Source organism: Platalea leucorodia, assembly GCF_965183815.1.
Source record: "Platalea leucorodia genome assembly, chromosome: 4".
Classification (NCBI taxonomy): Eukaryota; Metazoa; Chordata; class Aves; order Pelecaniformes; family Threskiornithidae; genus Platalea; species Platalea leucorodia.
The window spans coordinates 79,851,665-79,868,676 of record NC_138826.1 but is presented as its reverse complement, the minus strand read 5'-3'; the positions used below and the strand labels follow the sequence as shown (position 1 = coordinate 79,868,676).

At 35.2% G+C, this 17,012-nt stretch overlaps 1 protein-coding gene across 9 annotated transcripts in view; it reads left to right on the top strand.

Moving 5' to 3' along the window:
* Positions 1-17,012, top strand: part of TMTC3 (transmembrane O-mannosyltransferase targeting cadherins 3) — a 42,479-nt gene that overhangs the window by 8,712 nt on the left and 16,755 nt on the right. For all 9 annotated transcript variants that reach the window (XM_082308286.1, XM_082308283.1, XM_082308281.1 and 6 more), the window contains 7 exons: positions 414-630; positions 2,234-2,452; positions 6,468-6,567; positions 7,261-7,376; positions 9,061-9,233; positions 10,105-10,357; positions 16,299-16,447. In XM_082308286.1, coding sequence (XP_082164412.1) covers positions 442-630; positions 2,234-2,452; positions 6,468-6,567; positions 7,261-7,376; positions 9,061-9,233; positions 10,105-10,357; positions 16,299-16,447 — 1,199 coding nt within the window. In that variant the 5' untranslated portion in view covers positions 414-441. The remainder of the gene's footprint in view (positions 1-413; positions 631-2,233; positions 2,453-6,467; positions 6,568-7,260; positions 7,377-9,060; positions 9,234-10,104; positions 10,358-16,298; positions 16,448-17,012) is intronic.

Sequence of the window (17,012 nt, the reverse complement as noted above, 5' to 3'; positions counted from 1 at the left end):
TTTTGATAACTTAGTATTCTGTGTCAGTATGTTAAATTACTCAGGGTTCTAGAGAACTTAATTTTCATAGTTCTCCAGTTTGCAGCATTCACTTGAACTGCATAGCTGTCTGCTAAAACCTACATCACAATTTATCATCAATCTTCTTTTTTTTAGTCAAACATGAAATGTAGCAGTGTATCCAGCTTGTGTGAGAGCTTTTTAGGGGTGAGACTTTTTAATGAGATTATTTCTTTTAAACACTAAATTGTGTAAGATGGATGAGACTTGAGGAAAGCTTTCTATCGTTTTTAGATTTTTAGATATGTAGTGTCATTAACTTCTAAAATATTGGATGTCTTAATTTGACTTTATTGATCAAGTTTAGTTTTTAATCAGTATAAACTACTCAAGTTTCTGTCCGTATATTTCAGCTTTTGTCCATGAAAACTCTTAGAGAAGATGGCTGATGTAAGCCTGAAGGAAGCAGCACTAATAGTTGGTGTGGTGGCAGCTTGCTATTGGAACAGTCTCTTTTGTGGCTTTGTCTTTGATGATGTTTCAGCAATTTTGGACAATAAAGATTTGCATCCTTCTACTCCGTTAAAAAATCTGTTTCAGAATGACTTCTGGGGCACTCCAATGTCTGAGGTAAACTGTCTGTGAAACACTTTGAGGCATTTAGGGAATGGAAAAAAACCTTGAAGAGAGTTTTTACGTTTTTTTCCCCTAATGAGGTTTTAACAGAATAGTTTGTTTCTGGTGGAATTTGGTGGTGCTAGTGTTTTGTACTATAAGATCAGGAACAGATGTCGCTTATATTCTTTCCCTTTGTACAATAAAAGAACTTGTAAGAAAATAAGGTCATGTATCGCGCTTCAAGATGCTGCGTGTTACCTAATTCCAATATCAAAATCAGACAACTCTGATCATTTTCCCTTCTCCTCCTGCAAAAGCTAGACATTGACATACAAAGGTATTTATTTCTAATTGCAGTCTGGAAAGAAAGATAACACTCTTAAACAACAAAGCTAGGAGTTTGGGTATTGAATCCCGTTAAATTTATTTGAGTAAGTATGTTTATGTGAATTCAGAGTTTTTGGTTGGTAGCCCATGTAGAGTGGTTATGTCTTTATCTGAAAAGCCACATTGGCATTAAAGTTGTTGATAAACATCGTTAAATGACAATGGCTAAAGGATTTACATATAGTTTAGAAAGTTACACATAGTACCATTGCTGAGTAAATGCATAAAAATTCTCTGACAGTCGTAGTTTTTTTGCCTATCAAGGCATTCCACCTTGTAATCTTATCTTTTCTTATGTCCATAACTTACGGGGTTAGTTCCTTGTGAGATACTAATTGCTAGCTCTACAAATAGACTTTGACACATAATTTTCATACAAGCATGTAATGAAAGCTTCCAGACTCTTGTTCAGATGCCATCTAGTCCTGTAGTCATTGAGAGTAAGTGGATTCCTAAACTCCTCCCAGTAAAATTTCTAGTAGTTTTCAACATGTTTTTACTCCACAAAAACCCTAACCACGTGGAGCGGGAGAAAGCCATCTCATTCAGCATTGATTTTGCACTTAAAACCAACTGAAAGTCGAAATGAAGTCAGATTAATTTGGTCGTTCATGGCTTTTAAAATATTTTTCCGATCTTGTGTTTTTGTCTGTCTGTATGTACAATTTCATTCACTGTCCCTGCCCCCCAGTTTCATCTTAGTTTTTCTTCCTTTGTTTTACAGACATATTCAGCAAAATATCAACAGGCTGTGGGTTGACAAATGCATATTGGAGCAGGAAGATGGTGTTAAGTGTAGTTTTTAAAAGGGTTTATGGGTGGAGTAACTGGCAACATAGACATATTGACTGGCAGACATACTGAAAATGTATAAATAATACATTTAGCTGAGCACACCAAATTTTTATTTTATAAAATACTGATCTAAAACATGAAATGGCAAAGTAATCAAAATACTTGAATAATACCTTAAAACTGTGTGGAAGTAGGAAAAATAGTCATAAATAACTTCTCTGTTTAACATTTTAATTTTAAATCAAGTTTTCATTTAACACACTAGATTATTTTTTTATTAGTATTACTGATTTTTCAGGTCTTTATTTTGAAGGTAGATGCCTGAGAATAGAGGAGGGGAATCATGTGTCCATAGATTTTTAGAAAGATATTTTGGAGTAAAAGTCCCTTTATACATTTATGGTAACTGATTGAATTGTTTCTTTTCTTTTAGGAGAGGAGTCATAAATCCTATCGTCCCCTTACAGTTCTCACGTTTCGCTTAAACTACTTGTTCAGCGAGTTAAATGCAGTTTCTTACCACTTCCTAAATCTGGTCTTTCATGTGGTGGTTTGTGTAGTCTTCCTGAAGGTCTGTAAGCTCTTTCTGGACAACAGGAGCAGCGTAGTTGCATCCTTGCTCTTTGCAGTGCACCCAATACATACAGAAGCGGTAGGTATAGCTGTGATGTGCTTAATTTGTTCAAGCTGTATTGATTAACCTTAAATTTCATGGGTTTTGTATCTGTTTATGTATTGTAGCTCGAAGAGGTGTGTGATTTTACTAGTACTTACTCTGCCCTTTGCAATGAGTGGTGGAAGTGACAAAATTTTAATGCTCAGAGTTGTTTGGTATTCCATGCAGCTACTGAAAAATAATTAAAGAAACATTAGTTATGAAATAAGTTAGGTCTCTGCTATGAACATTGGTTTTTATGATGATGGCTACTTTAGTTTACGTAGATATTTGTGTTCTGTGATGATTCATCCAGTATCGTATTTTGCAAGTACTATGAGTACCTCTTAAGGAATTTCCAGAATCGCTAAGCACTCCCCTCTAGCTAATCACCAAGTCTGTTCTGTTTGCTTTCTCTTATGTCAATATATCTATCTCAGTAGAGCTTTTTCTAGGATTGTTGTTGCTATGCTACATTCAGCTTAGGGCCGTTCTGTTTGAACCTTCAATTTTTTAACATATCTGATGTCAGAAAGAGGAAGTACGTTTCTTGCCTCTCATATTTACCTTGCCTTTGATTCTGAAGGACTTTTTCACTGCTATGAAAGCATCATTTATACAAGCTGTCTGATTATATACTTCTTAGTGGTCAACCAGGCTTGCAATGTTGTGGAGTAAATAGAGTCTTGTGTTCTTGTTAGATTTGTTTCCATCAGAAACACTGATAAAGCAGATCTGTGGAGTTCTCTGCTGTTATTTCTGCACCATTTAGATTGGCTTTCCTAGATTCCAGTTCACACATGTTCCTAAGCCCATTCACAGTCTCTGTTTTCTTATAGTATTAGCTGATTTTCAGAAAACTGAAAGTGTTTAAAACTCTGCTTCTATGGAGGTGTTATCCCACTTTTTTTAGTGTGTTTTTTTCGGGGGGGAGATATCTTTTGATATTAAGAAAATAAGAAGGGTTTGCTCTTACCTTATGCTGTATTTTTTGGTCCTGATTTGTCTGGGTAAAGAGTTCACATCGCTCTCCTGTTCTCTAAAAACACAAATCACTGTCAGCAGCAATTCAGTAGCCTGCATCTGTGTATTTTGAGCAAATCTTTATAGGAATTGAGTTCATGGGGTTTATAATTGGCTGCTATTTGAGGTACTAATATGTCCTTGCTAGAAGTTGTTAGTGGCATGTTTAAAAATGCAAAAAATAAACATCTAAAACTTTTTGCTTGCTTTTGTGCTTGAAAGCACAAACCCCCATAAAATCCTGGGTAAAAGATGGGTTAAAAAATAATTCGCTGATTTCATTTGGTTTTCTGTTTCTTTGAAAAAAGCATGCTTTAAATTTCGAAGTTTGGCTTTGCCTCTGTAGTAAATGTGATAGTATCTTTACAGGAGCATTAGCAAGTTACTAGTGGCTTACATTAGTGGGTCATGGCTTAGATCATCCTATGTAATTTTATCACTTTCATTCCAAATATGATGATTCATTATCATACTTGAGCTGTCAGATTCCATACCAGATAACAGTAACACAGTTGCTTTTAGTACTATGCAGCAGAGTTAGCAAAAAGTATCGTACAAAACATTGTGTAATGAAAGCTTATTGTGTAAGGCAGTGTTTTACAAAGTTACAAAGTATAGTTACGAAGCAGTTTTGTAGTAAGTGTGTAATCCCATATTAGCCACATGAGGGCACTGTAAGACTATGTGATTGGTAGAACTTGGTCCTGTACTTAAAACACTTAGAGAGTCTGAGATTTAAGTGCAATTGTAATTGAATTCCCCTGCTGTTGTACTTAGGTACTCAGTAAAGAATCAGTCAAGGAGTTTTCTTCCTCCTCCCCCCACCTTTTTCAATTGAAGTTTTCTGTGTTTGAGAAATAGTGTATTTTATCCTTTCAAGTGTTTGCATTGAGAATGCTGCCTAACATACAACTAAGAAAGGATTCTTAGAATTGGCTGTTGAGACTTGTGCACCTGTATAAAAGGCAAAACAACTGGAAGTTTCTGTTGGAAAAGAGGAGGTAATAATGAGCTGTATTTTAGAACTGGGGACTTGGGTGCTGACTAACTTATTCAGACTTCAGTGAAAACTCCAAAACAGGTCTGATTTGAATTCCTTCAAATTAGTCTCCTACTTATTACTCCCCTGTACAAGAGTTTGAAACAGCAGATGCAATACATAAACATTTCAAACCTTTATCTATCTCATGATAAATGGATTTTTCCTGGAGAAGTTAGCAGAGCAGGATAAATAGAAAATAATTTTCTGCTTGACTTCAGAGAGAAGCTGGGCTCTTGTGCTGGTAATATATCATTTTCTGAGAAAAAATTTTTGAGGAAATGGGTTGAATAGCAGCATCATAGTTTCATTTGTCCTTGTCCTTAGAATTCCAGTTCAGTCTTTCTAGCTACTTTGCTACTGTTCTGGCCAGAGGCATGTTGACCACCTTTACAGCTACAGGATATCAACTAACCTTGTGAATACTAGAATTTTCTCTCATAAGTCACCCTTGTGTCCAGAAATAGAATCTCTCTTGTGTTGGCAGGGACCTTTCAACCGATCTACAGACAAAGTTGTCTTTAATTTCTGTCTTAACGCTGGACAATTTTGAGATTCAGACCAAGAATCCTTGAAACATCTTGAGACATTTTGGAAACAAACACCTGTATACTATCCAAAATGTTAACACAAACTCTGGTGTCCTATCAGTATTGAAACATGCTTTGTCTGTTCATGATTCGGTGAGTTCTTTGGTAAACGTACCCTACTCCCCACAGAAACACTAGAGCATGATTTCAAATTCAGATTTGAATACTTTTCTTTACACTGTGACCTTGGATATTGAGTTATTTTTTCTTTTTATGCTGTGCTGGATCAATCATGCTTGACCAAGAATGAACCTAGCAGTAAAAACTTCTAGCTGGGTCTGGATGGCTGAAAGTCAGTTTTCAGCAGCATCATAATTAAAGGGTGAGCTATGAGGTTTTCTTAGCTAAATATGACCGTCTGCCTCAGGATCATATGCCATTTTTCAGGCAGCTTACTTGCAAAAATTTGGATGTAATCAGAAGCATTACAGAAGAGGACAAATGAGGAAGAAAGGCAGCCTAAATGGTACTGTGGTCAGCACAGTGGCTACTGCAGTAACCGTTAATGTAGTGACCTGTCTTCTGTCTCTGGTTGTTGGCTGCACCTTAGCATTTTTTGAAAACAGCTCCTGAAATGGAAATTAATGTATTTCATTTTTGATCTGAAACAATCTTCTGCCCTATGGATTTTAGCACTTCTCCAGATTTTCATAAAATCCATTCCTCTCTGTCTTATTACCAAAGGGGGCACTACCTGCAATTCTAATATTGCCAACCTAATTATCATTTAGAAACTTGCCAAGGCCTGTAGTAAAGCCCGAGTCATTCTTTAACTCCATTGCACAGAGCTTGCCATCAATTTATTTGTAACTCGTGACTGCTCACCTAAGAGCTGCCATTGCACCAGTCAAGGGAATGCTTCTTTCAGATTCAGATCTGTTCAGTCAGTCAGAAAAGGTATGAACAAAAATAACAAAAATAACAGTCATAGTTTCTGTATGCCACTGTCAGCAGGATGTATATGTACAACAGTTCTTGTCAGGCTTCACTTAAAGCTCCTATTGATGAAAGACAGTTTCTTCCAAATATTAGGAAGAAAGCAGTTGTTTATGCCCAAATTCTGCCTCAAATGCTGTTTGTGGCTGGTGTTACTAAAGATACAAGAAAGTACAGCATTTCTTAGTTGTCTTGTTAATGGTGATACACATCAGCCACAGGTGGCCACCAGCCACCTGTATCATCCTGGTCTTGAATTCAGTACTGATTGAACTGATAGCAGCCTTACTCTTTTTAGCCTTTTTTGCTTGGTTTACACATCTTGTTTATGCATATCCTGGTAGTACGTCGGTCATGCACTATTCTAGTACTAGAATAGTCACTAGAAGAATAATATTGTCTTTTGTTTTTTTTTTCTTTTCAGGTAACTGGAGTTGTGGGCAGAGCAGAGCTTTTATCATCTATCTTTTTCCTAGCTGCTTTTTTGGCATATACAAAATCTAAAGGGCCAGATAATACCATAGGTAAATGATGGACAAATATATACTTAATTTCAGTATCACTGATAATAGAGCTCTTAAAATGGTAATATGGATGTATTGGTTATTCAGCAAGTGGGTACAAAAAACCCTTCAGCCCCAAGATACTCATGTAATAGTACTTTCTATTATAAATTGCCTTTTTTTTTTTTTTCCTTAAAGACTTAAGCACTTCTCAGTTGTTTTGTAACACCTAGAGTAGGTGACTGTTGCACTGTCTTCTATTAATGCAAGTAAGTGGAAGTATGCTGAGATGCCTCAGATGGTCACAAGTAAGCTCTAAAGTTTCAGTGCAGATGTAGGAGGCTTGCCTCTTTTCCAAAATCAAATTGACATGAAAACTCATGACTGCCTATAAAACATTCCATTTTAAAAAGTGTTCTGGTGAATTAGGAAAGATTGGGTTTTTTTCCTATCATGGATGAGTCTTTTGCCTTTCATTTAGTTCTTTCAGTTTAAGGGAGGCAGTTTTAAAACCGATACATCTATATTATTTTCTGTAGACTAAAACTGGTAATCTTGCCTTTAATAACAAATGGCATACTGAATAAGTTTATAGAACATATCATGTTCAAACATGAAAAGCTAAAGTCTTCACCTTTTAGGTTAATTTACTTTATTAAATGTTTGGTTTTGTTTTAAGATGGAACATTTTCAATATGTCTTCTTTATTTGCAGTGTGGACTCCAATTGCAGTGACTGTGTTTCTAGTAGCTGTTGCAACACTGTGTAAAGAACAAGGAATAACGGTGGTGGGGATATGCTGTGTGTACGAAGTATTTATTGCTCAAGGGGTAAGCTGTTGAAAAATAAATTGGATTTCTTCTCAGGAATTCTGTAATGAGACATTAAGTACTTTGAAGTGTCATATTTCAGCACTGATTTTTGTCCGTTCAGGCTAACTCTATAGTTCTGTTACATTTTTCAGATTTTTCTTGCCTCAACTAATGTTTAACATACATGGCTCATGGTGAGGGAATCCAGTGACTTCTAAGTTGTCCTTTACATGCCATACAGAGATGTTACCAAATATACTGAATAAAGAATTGACATGTCTTAATAGAAACCTAAGGTTTTAATTGACTGAGGTTTGCAAAGATTAGCATGTAACAGTTTTAGTTTTTTAGTTCCTGTAGTAAAAATAAAGAACATACTGTATACAAATGCATGTCATCACATTCTAATGAATAACCAGATGTTTTGGAGTAGTCTTATTTGAATCAGTAATAGTCTTCTGAAATTTGTTGTTCTAAGAATACCTTTAAATTTAATTTCTAATCTGATAAGTTTCATCTTAAGCATTGATAACTCTTCAAGTTAATAGTAACTTTTCGTTTGTTTAGAGAAGCAAAATGTTCCTGCAATAAAATAATTCTTGACTTTTTAATAGTCAAACCATATGCTATTTAAAAATGTATGGTTGCATATTCTAAGAAAATTTTCTAGTTTACTATGCCTTAATTACTTGAAGGAATATTTTGCAAAAACTGCACCAGTAAAAGCTGAAAGATTGTCTATCTTGGGAATATATATTCAAGACTAAAATGCCAAAATCACATTTTTTTTATGCTTACAGAAATACGTGTGTTTGTAACTATTGCCTTTGCAAGTCTAATGAATAAGCATATAATTTTCAAACTTGATTTCTGAGGAAATCACTAGTATGTGACCATACTTTTCAATTCACTCTTCCTTTCTTCTAGTAACTTCTGATCTGATCCTCAATTTCATGAAAGTTTAACAAGTTTCTGTAAGTCAAGTGAGTAGAAAAGATAGAATCCAAACTGAGGCTTCTTCTGAGAGTACAGGTGTAGCATGAACTAAGGGCTTGACCAGTTCTCAAAAACCTATCAATATCTGTAGTTCAGCCAACCAGTATATGTGAAGCAATAAATCATCCCCAGCACAAGACATGAAGACATAGGGAAAGCTGTACACAGAGAAGAAATTAGGGTATGTAATGGGGAACTGTGCAAGATCATAATGTTCATAAGGCAGGGAGACGTGGGTTACTGCAGTAGAGGCGTAAAATAGGACTCCAGGGCTAATCAGGAAATGAATAGTATTTCTACTGTTCCTAAGGAATTTTGTTTATAGGACAAGTTTTCAGAGAGGCTGATAATTCTAAAAATAGTGATTTCTCTTTTTCAAAATTTATTTCATGGTCATACTTGATATATTGAAGTCTCTGAAGATGGTACAAATCTTTTAATTTCTCAGTGCAAAATGCAGAACTACAGGCATGCAAATTCAGTTATGATAGTGTTAACTCTATTCAAATATTCTTGCAATTTTTATTAGAATGGTGGACTTCTTTTTGGATGTTGTCATGAAAGCTCTAAGAAGCCGAGTTAAGTAACTATTGGGAGCAGGCATTTAGAGAAAACCAAGGGAGAAAAAACCAAAAGATTAGGTAGCTCATGTTTATCTAAGGGATAAATAAGTACACTGATTATAAAGACTTTTTTTCCTTTGCAGTACACCTTGCCCGTGTTGTTGGACACAGCTGTACAGATTCTTCGGGGGAAGGGCAGCATTCCTTTCTCTATGCTCCAAACACTGTTGAAGCTCATAGTCCTAATGTTCAGTACACTGCTGCTTGTAGTTGTCAGAGTCCAGGTTATCCAGTCTCAACTTCCAGTGTTTACAAGGTAATAGTAAAGTGTCTCTCATTTACAGACACTGGTAAATAAGATATGGCTTAATGAGGTCTCAATGAAATGGCCAAAAATACATCAACGTAAGTGTTTATTAGCTTAATTTAATATTGGTAACTGTACAATATGACTGTACAATATTACATTTTTTTGTGAAATTGATAAATGGTATATTTCAGTAGGTGCTGACAAGAATGTCTGAAATATCAGGGTATCCGAGCAGGCATTAATTTTTAAAAACTTGGAGTTGTTAGTTCGTCTTAGTAATTCAGAAATTAAATGTTTTATTACTGAAGTATTTTTTATTGGCTATGTGTTTGAACCTTGGTTGAATACTCCAAACGTCTTAAGTTTTTCCCTTCCTACATACGAAATATTTTTTTGGTTTTAGGTACGTACTATGCAGAGAGCATGGTTGACTTCAGATACAGTGCTTGAAGATAAGTGTACATGAATAATGTCAGAACTGAAAAAGTGTAATTTATCATAAAAGCGTGCGAGCAATGTAGAAATACAAGAATCTACTATTTTCCCTGAAAAATGAGGCAAACTATTGAAAACATGAACAAGAACCACTGAACCCAGCTTTAGGTGTAAATAATTCTGTTTCTTCTAACTTGCGTTGTTTATATCCCAAACGAGTTTCTTAAACTTGGAGAAGGCTCCGTCCCGCGCTAAGATGAATCATCGTGCACGGTTCCCAAGTTACACACCTGACAAATGCAGGAAGATTAGGATATTGTACATGTCTGTAATTGGTAGTTTTAGCTATGAATCTAAAGTTTGCTGGTTTCTGAGCACAAAATGGATCAAGACCATATCTTTTTTCATTAAAAGCTTCTTTTTCTCCTTTCTTTTGCTTTAGGTTTGATAATCCAGCTGCTGTGAGTCCCTCCCCAGCAAGACAGCTGACTTTCAACTACCTCCTCCCTGTAAATGCTTGGCTGCTTCTCAACCCCTCAGAATTATGCTGTGACTGGACAATGGGAACTATTCCTCTCGTGGAGTCTTTGTTAGATGTTAGAAACGTTGCCACCCTTACCTTCTTTTGCTTTCTGGGATCTTTGCTTGTCTTCAGTCTCCGATATCCTGGGGATTCCTCCAAGACTGTATTGATGGTATGAATGATGCATTGTTTTTGTCCTTTTTTTAAGAGTGTAAGTGGCTCAGGTTGTTTGGTCACATGTCTAATCTTCTGTGATCTGGACATATTACATGCATCTCCTTTTGGGCTAGAATGAACACATAAGAAAAGAGGAAAGTTGTTGTAGCAACAAAACAGTTAAATTGCGATTAAGTATGTGACTCTGTCAGAAGTGAGATGGAGAAGTATAGACAAGAGATGAGAATAAATATGCTCCTTGTTATGTATTTGCAAACTGTATTGCGGCCTTTCTCAGGTATTCAGAACTCAACTAGTAAATGGGAGCTTTCAGTAGAACTAAATATATTTTAAGGATCGGAATGCATTTCCATCCTGCAAACTGTCTACCTTATTTAAATGTCAGTAGTCATGCTGCATATTTAGCAAGTTGACTTGATTTTCTTTCTCTTAGGTACAAAAGAAAAGGACATATTTTGGCATTTAGGAGTATAAGTTTTCCTCTTTTGTTGTTGTTCTTTTAACAAAGGCACTCTTTTGTAGTTTTTTCCGTATTCTAAGGAGAAACTAATTTTGTCAACCTGTAAGATCAGTTCCTGGTTTTCAGTATTATATGACCTTAAAATGGAAATGGATTAACAGGAAAGAATATTTTGGAGGAAATTGAAAGGAGCAAATGAACTAGTTTTTTTTCATCCAAACCTAGTCATCTTTTTGATTGCTTCCATTGCAAATTTTCACAAGATCAATGATTACCCAATACCATGTTTTTTATTAAATCAGTGGTGCAGTTGTGTGTACAACAAACCTGTATGCATAGATCTTGGTCTGCTTCAGCAATAATGTACTTTTTTAATATGTAACTCAGCCAACAAAAGTTTCAGATTGGTGGGAATATTTATGCACAATTTAAGACTAAGGATTTCTTTGCTAATCAGCTGACAAACTTTGATTCACTTCAAAGAGACCTAACATTATAGTTTTGACTCATATGGATTTTCTTATCTTGTCACTGGGGCGAGGCAATTTGTTTCACCAGAAAATCTGTGAAAATGATCTGTAGAATTGCTGATGAAGCCTCTTGTCCTGAATTTGGAAACCATGTATGAAGAAACAAAACTTAGATAGCTTATTGATGTAATAAATGTGCAGTGACATACCCAGAGAAAAATGTTATGGTTTTACAGCACTTAAAAAATGGAAAGGAGTAGTTTAATCTTCCTTCTTATATAAGCTGAAATAATTTTTTTCCAGTGCACTGATAGCAGTAGAAATGTGTGTGGGGAGTGGTTCACTTTTTTCATAGGACAGCTCTTGAACTTTAAGGCTCTTCATTTCCCTACATTTCTGTTTACTCCCTACCCAGTAAAGCTCAGAAGAGGAAAGGGTTAATGGAATTGTCAGCATACATTGTTGTAAGTCAGTTTTTGTTTAAGGGTGGTTGTTTTATATTTGTTTTTATTATTCCAAGTCTTTTTTATAGGAAGGGTCTTCTGAGATCACTCACTCCAGCATGCGAGCCTTAATGTTGCTTAACACATTATAATACCTGTTTAATGAAAGTCATTTTCTTGTAATATATACCTGTGTTGTGTATATAACCTTCAGTATGATGATGGGTTTTTTTCAGACATAATATCTAAGTGCCTGGAAGCTAATTTCTTAGGAAATGAGAATGCAATATTTTATATTAAAAATGGTTATGTACTATAACATGCAACAACATTGTAGGCCAAAGCCTATTTCTGCCTTCCAGTGAGCCATTAATGTCCTGATGTGGACTGGGTAGTCTGCCAAGGGAGAGAACAATTTCTTTCTGATGGCTTCTCAACCTGACTTACTAGAGAAATCATAGCACCATCTTTAAAGTGAAGAAAGTTAATCTTTATTTAGTGATACCAATTTACACAGATTATGACAACGTTCCAGATAATTATGTTGAATTGCTAGTTTTAAAAAACTTTTTTCCACGCTTGGTTCTCAGTTCTGCCAATAAAAGCCTGAATTTGTGCTGGTCAAAATAAACTACTGCCCTGGCAAGTATGAATCGTATGTGCTATCCATATGGATGCCACATGGTATTAGTATAATGGTGGCTTCATCACAGTTGTTACCATGATTGACTGCGCTGTTTGATGTTTCACACTCTAATGAGTGTCACTAAAGCAGAAATAAAGGACTTTGTAAAGAGCTTCTGCCATTACAAATCTCTAGCATGTTTTGGCGCTTCCACTAACTCAATGAGAATCTGAGGTGTCATGCTGAAGCCTGATCTAGGGGAAAAGTCTCAAGATACTTTTGTTTGAGATAAGAAAAGGTACAACTTTAGACCTGCTGCAGATTTAAAGATGTTTATCTGGACTTTGAAAAAAGAAATGCAAAAGACAGGGATCTAAAATGCAAAAGAGAAGCGAGGTCACAAGTATGTCTGCACATGTCTTTCTGTATTTGCTGATGTGGAAATGGATTTGCTTGAGGGACAAGACAGAAGAAGGGGTTCCTTCTCCCATTTCCTCAAGTGCCAGTGGACATTCCACAGTTCTCCCCAAGTACAGTATCACAGGATGATCTCATTACTGGGAGATGCAAAAGTTGAAGGACTCATTTTCAGTCAGTTTTCTTCTGTTTGATACCAGTCATCTTCAGGAAAAATAACTCCAGTAAGTGCATACATTGTGTTTCATTTTGTCTTATTTTAATTTTTGTCATGAGTTCTAAAATTGTCATTTCAAAATAACAGAACTAGGAGAGGACAAAACAGATAAATTGTCTTTTTTTTACCAACTGACAATATTAAATTAACAAAAAACGGGACTGTATATTATAAATTGGAACGCATGCTTTGGCAGGTTGATGTCATTATGCTGCTTGAAGTAATCAATTTTTCTTACATTAGTAAAGGACATGCCCTGGAGACAATGTATGAGCAGTTAAATTCTCTTATATTTTCTGTTTACTTCATCCCTGTAAACAGTGAGATAACTGTCAGACTAAGTGGCCATTATAAACAGGTTACACTCTAAATATTGAAAATGTTGCGTACTAAGAATAGTACTGATGCAGAATTGCTTTGGTGGCTTTTCAGTATGATCGTGGCCCTTGTTTGTTCATGGAATTTCTTGGGTATAGACATTCCTTTTTTGGCTGGTGAAATTTAATAAAAGCTTTTTAGTTTCTTTTGATATTTGCTAAGTGTCCCAAACAAGGGTGCTTTACCTCCCTTCTGATAAGACAGCACTCCATGCTACTCAACCGCAAACTTTGGTGGCTTGTTGCTATGCAAATGTCAGGAACAGACAGGTATCCTTAGGCTTCTTGGAGTAAGTTTTTCACACTTTTAGGTGTTGTGCCAAGACATCAGTACTTCTATATTTAACAATATCTATTTCTCTACTCCCTATGCTTACACATCATTCAAGCTTTGAAATGTTTCCTCGTGAACTTTTGACTGTTTACTTAGCAGTTCAGATACTCTTTATAGCTTATGGTCATATTTTAGAATTTTGTCATATGCTTTTTTCTTCCTGCATACTTTAATGGTTTCTTTTGGGGGGGATGTTTTTGGTGGTGTGTTTTTGTTGTTTTTTTTTTTTTTTTAGTTACCTTGACCACGATATTTTTTGAACAGAGCCTCTGCATCTGCTGAAAGACTATGATAAAAAGAAAGAATAAATGAACAGAAGAGAATGCATTTTTATTTGCACTAAGGCTTTGAGTCTATTACCCAATAAATTATATTTGAAGGACAGTGTACTAAGGAGAGGCAAAAGAATCTAAAGAGAAGTTCGGCAAAACATTGTGGAATGTTTGTCATCAGAGGAATTGCACATAGCAGAACATACAAAGACCTTTTTATTAGATGCCTAGATCATAAGCACTCAGTGGAGACGAAACACTTGCTGTATCAGCTGCAGCATCCTTTTCACTCAAACCCATTGGAAAGAATTGGCTTTCACTCTTGACCATTCACTTTTGTGTTGACCTCATGGGGCTGTGGGACCAATGTCCTTACTATATTACAAAAACCAAACAAAAAAAACATGCATTTCTTGAGCAATAATGTAAAACAATAATTTTTTAAAATCTTAAGAGGTGATTTCTTCAAATCATTTTATCAGAAGATTTCATAAAATAAGTTAATTCATTTAAGCCTATGTACAAGCCTTACATACATTTTAAAGCTAAATACAGGTTATTCACATTGCAGTAAAAACATGTATAAAACAGCGCATTGTTTGCTAAAGCACACTTCAAACGTGCTTTTGTACTCACCAATGCATTTGACTGTTCAAAACAGAATGAAATACAGAATGATACCCTCACTTCCCATAATCCACCCCCAGAAGTGTGAAGGCGTTTGCTATAACTAAATTAAAAACTGATACAGAGGACTGGCTTGGGGATAGTGTGATGAATCCTGCATTTGAAAGTGGATTACAAAAACCTATTACAGAGTTCTGTGTTGAGGGTTTTACTTTTAGAGATTGGTAAGTGCTCTATAAGGAGCATGTACTATAAAAATGTAAAGGAGAAAGGGAGAGGAATGTGAAATGGCATTAAATTAAATTTTATCTCCAAGTAATCAATATATTCTCTATATTGTGCTTGTGATTTCTTCAAAGCTCGGTTATGTATTTATTTTCCTGTAGCTTAATGAATTGAAATTAATGAATCAGCTGAGCTGTGTTAATGATCCATGTGCATATTCTTGGCCCTCTATAAGGAGCATGTACTATAAAAATGTAAAGGAGAAAGGGAGAGGAATGTGAAATGGCATTAAATTAAATTTTATCCCCAAGTAATCAATATATTCTCTATATTGTGCTTGTGATTTCTTCAAAGCTCGGTTATGTATTTATTTTCCTGTAGCTTAATGAATTGAAATTAATGAATCAGCTGAGCTGTGTTAATGATCCATGTGCATATTCTTGGCCCCTTGAAATATGAGCTAAAACCTTACTTGAAGTCTTAAATCAGTGTTGCCTTTTTATATGGGAAATCCTACACTGACTTTCAAACTGGATGTGTTAACTATTTTAGCATGGCAAAGGCAGTTAAAGTTATGCTTAAATCCAGACAGAAGGTGACAGCCAGTTGTATTGAAAACTTCTAGAAAATTTCTCTTACTTTCTTTATTCAAAGAAACATTCCATTTCTCTAGGGATTTTGGGTTTTGTAACTTGGAGGTCAGATACTTTTGAAATAATTATTTGAGCCTGTTCTAGTACCAGAGATTGTAAAGCTGCTATTTAACAATCACCCAGGACTTAAAGCAAATGGTCATGTCCACTTCCTTTGCAGCAGATGGATTTCTTTGTCTTTTAATAAACACACCTTTTGTTAAGATGTCTGTCACCAACCTAAGAGCTGCAATTACACAGTTAAGTTTATTGTCATGTTAGAAATTGCAGGGTGCCCTTAGCGCGTTGTCTAAACACTGATGTTTATTCAGTGGTTGATTCTGATTTTTATGTTATTTCTTCATATTTTTTACAGAAACTAAAAATGGACTTTATTGTATTGTAAAAATAACTGCTTTATGCATCATATAAGCTGGTATAAATTTTTAATTGTTATAAAAGATAATGTCCAAGGTTCTCAGACTGTCATGTTTTTGTGTGTGGAACTCCTGTTAAAACATTGTTTTGAATTTCATCCTTTGATCCTAGTGTTTTTTCATACAGCTTCTCTTTTCTGTAATATAGAAAAACAAATACACTTATAGGCCCTTAAGGAAGGAATAATGTCATTTGCAGGTTAAAACTTGCCATGTTCAGAGTGGCCTCAATGTAAAACAGATCTTTATGTTTAAAAGAATAAACCAAACCCCAAAGATTTACTATGTATGTCTGGTTTACTGGGATTTTTTTTTTTGTAATTGCTTCGTAATTTGTTTCTTGGGTACAGTTTGTCCCTGCCTAATCTTGATTACTAATTCATTTGCATCTCTTTTCTAGGCACTCTGCTTAATAGTGCTACCATTCATTCCTGCATCAAACCTCTTTTTTCCTGTTGGATTCGTAGTAGCAGAACGAGTGTTGTATGTTCCTAGCATGGGATTCTGCATTTTAGTAGCGCATGGATGGAAGAAATTGTCAAATAAAAGGTAAGGTAGTGTTACCTGTGACTGGTTTAACTCATCTCTCTTAATTTCTTAAAAGGAAACCATATTTATAACTGCAAGCTTTCCCAGTAGAGCTTTTACCAGTATGAATTTTTTACATTATAGCCCTTATTCTGTTTCAAGTTCTTAATGAACACAGAATAATGACCAAGAAACCATTTGGCACTCATGTGAACACATGACAACAAGGAATTTCTTAGGAGACTAGTGGATTATTCTGATGGTATTATAATGTTTATTTAAAATATATATATACACACACACACACATATATACATATATATTTTTAATTTTTTTAATATATATATAAGCATACATGTTTATATAAAAAAAGCCTGAGACTGCACCAAACATTTTTTAGAATGTGGTGTAACTTACATTGCACATTGCTACAAAATGGACTTTACCTATGAGCCTAGTAGTATCACCCATCTCTTTTCTGTAAAGAAACACAAATATTTCCTGTTTAAATCCTAGATGTTTTTAAGGATTAGGCAAAAAAAATTCTTGGCCAGATTTGATTTGTACTTTATTCAAAAGTGATTAC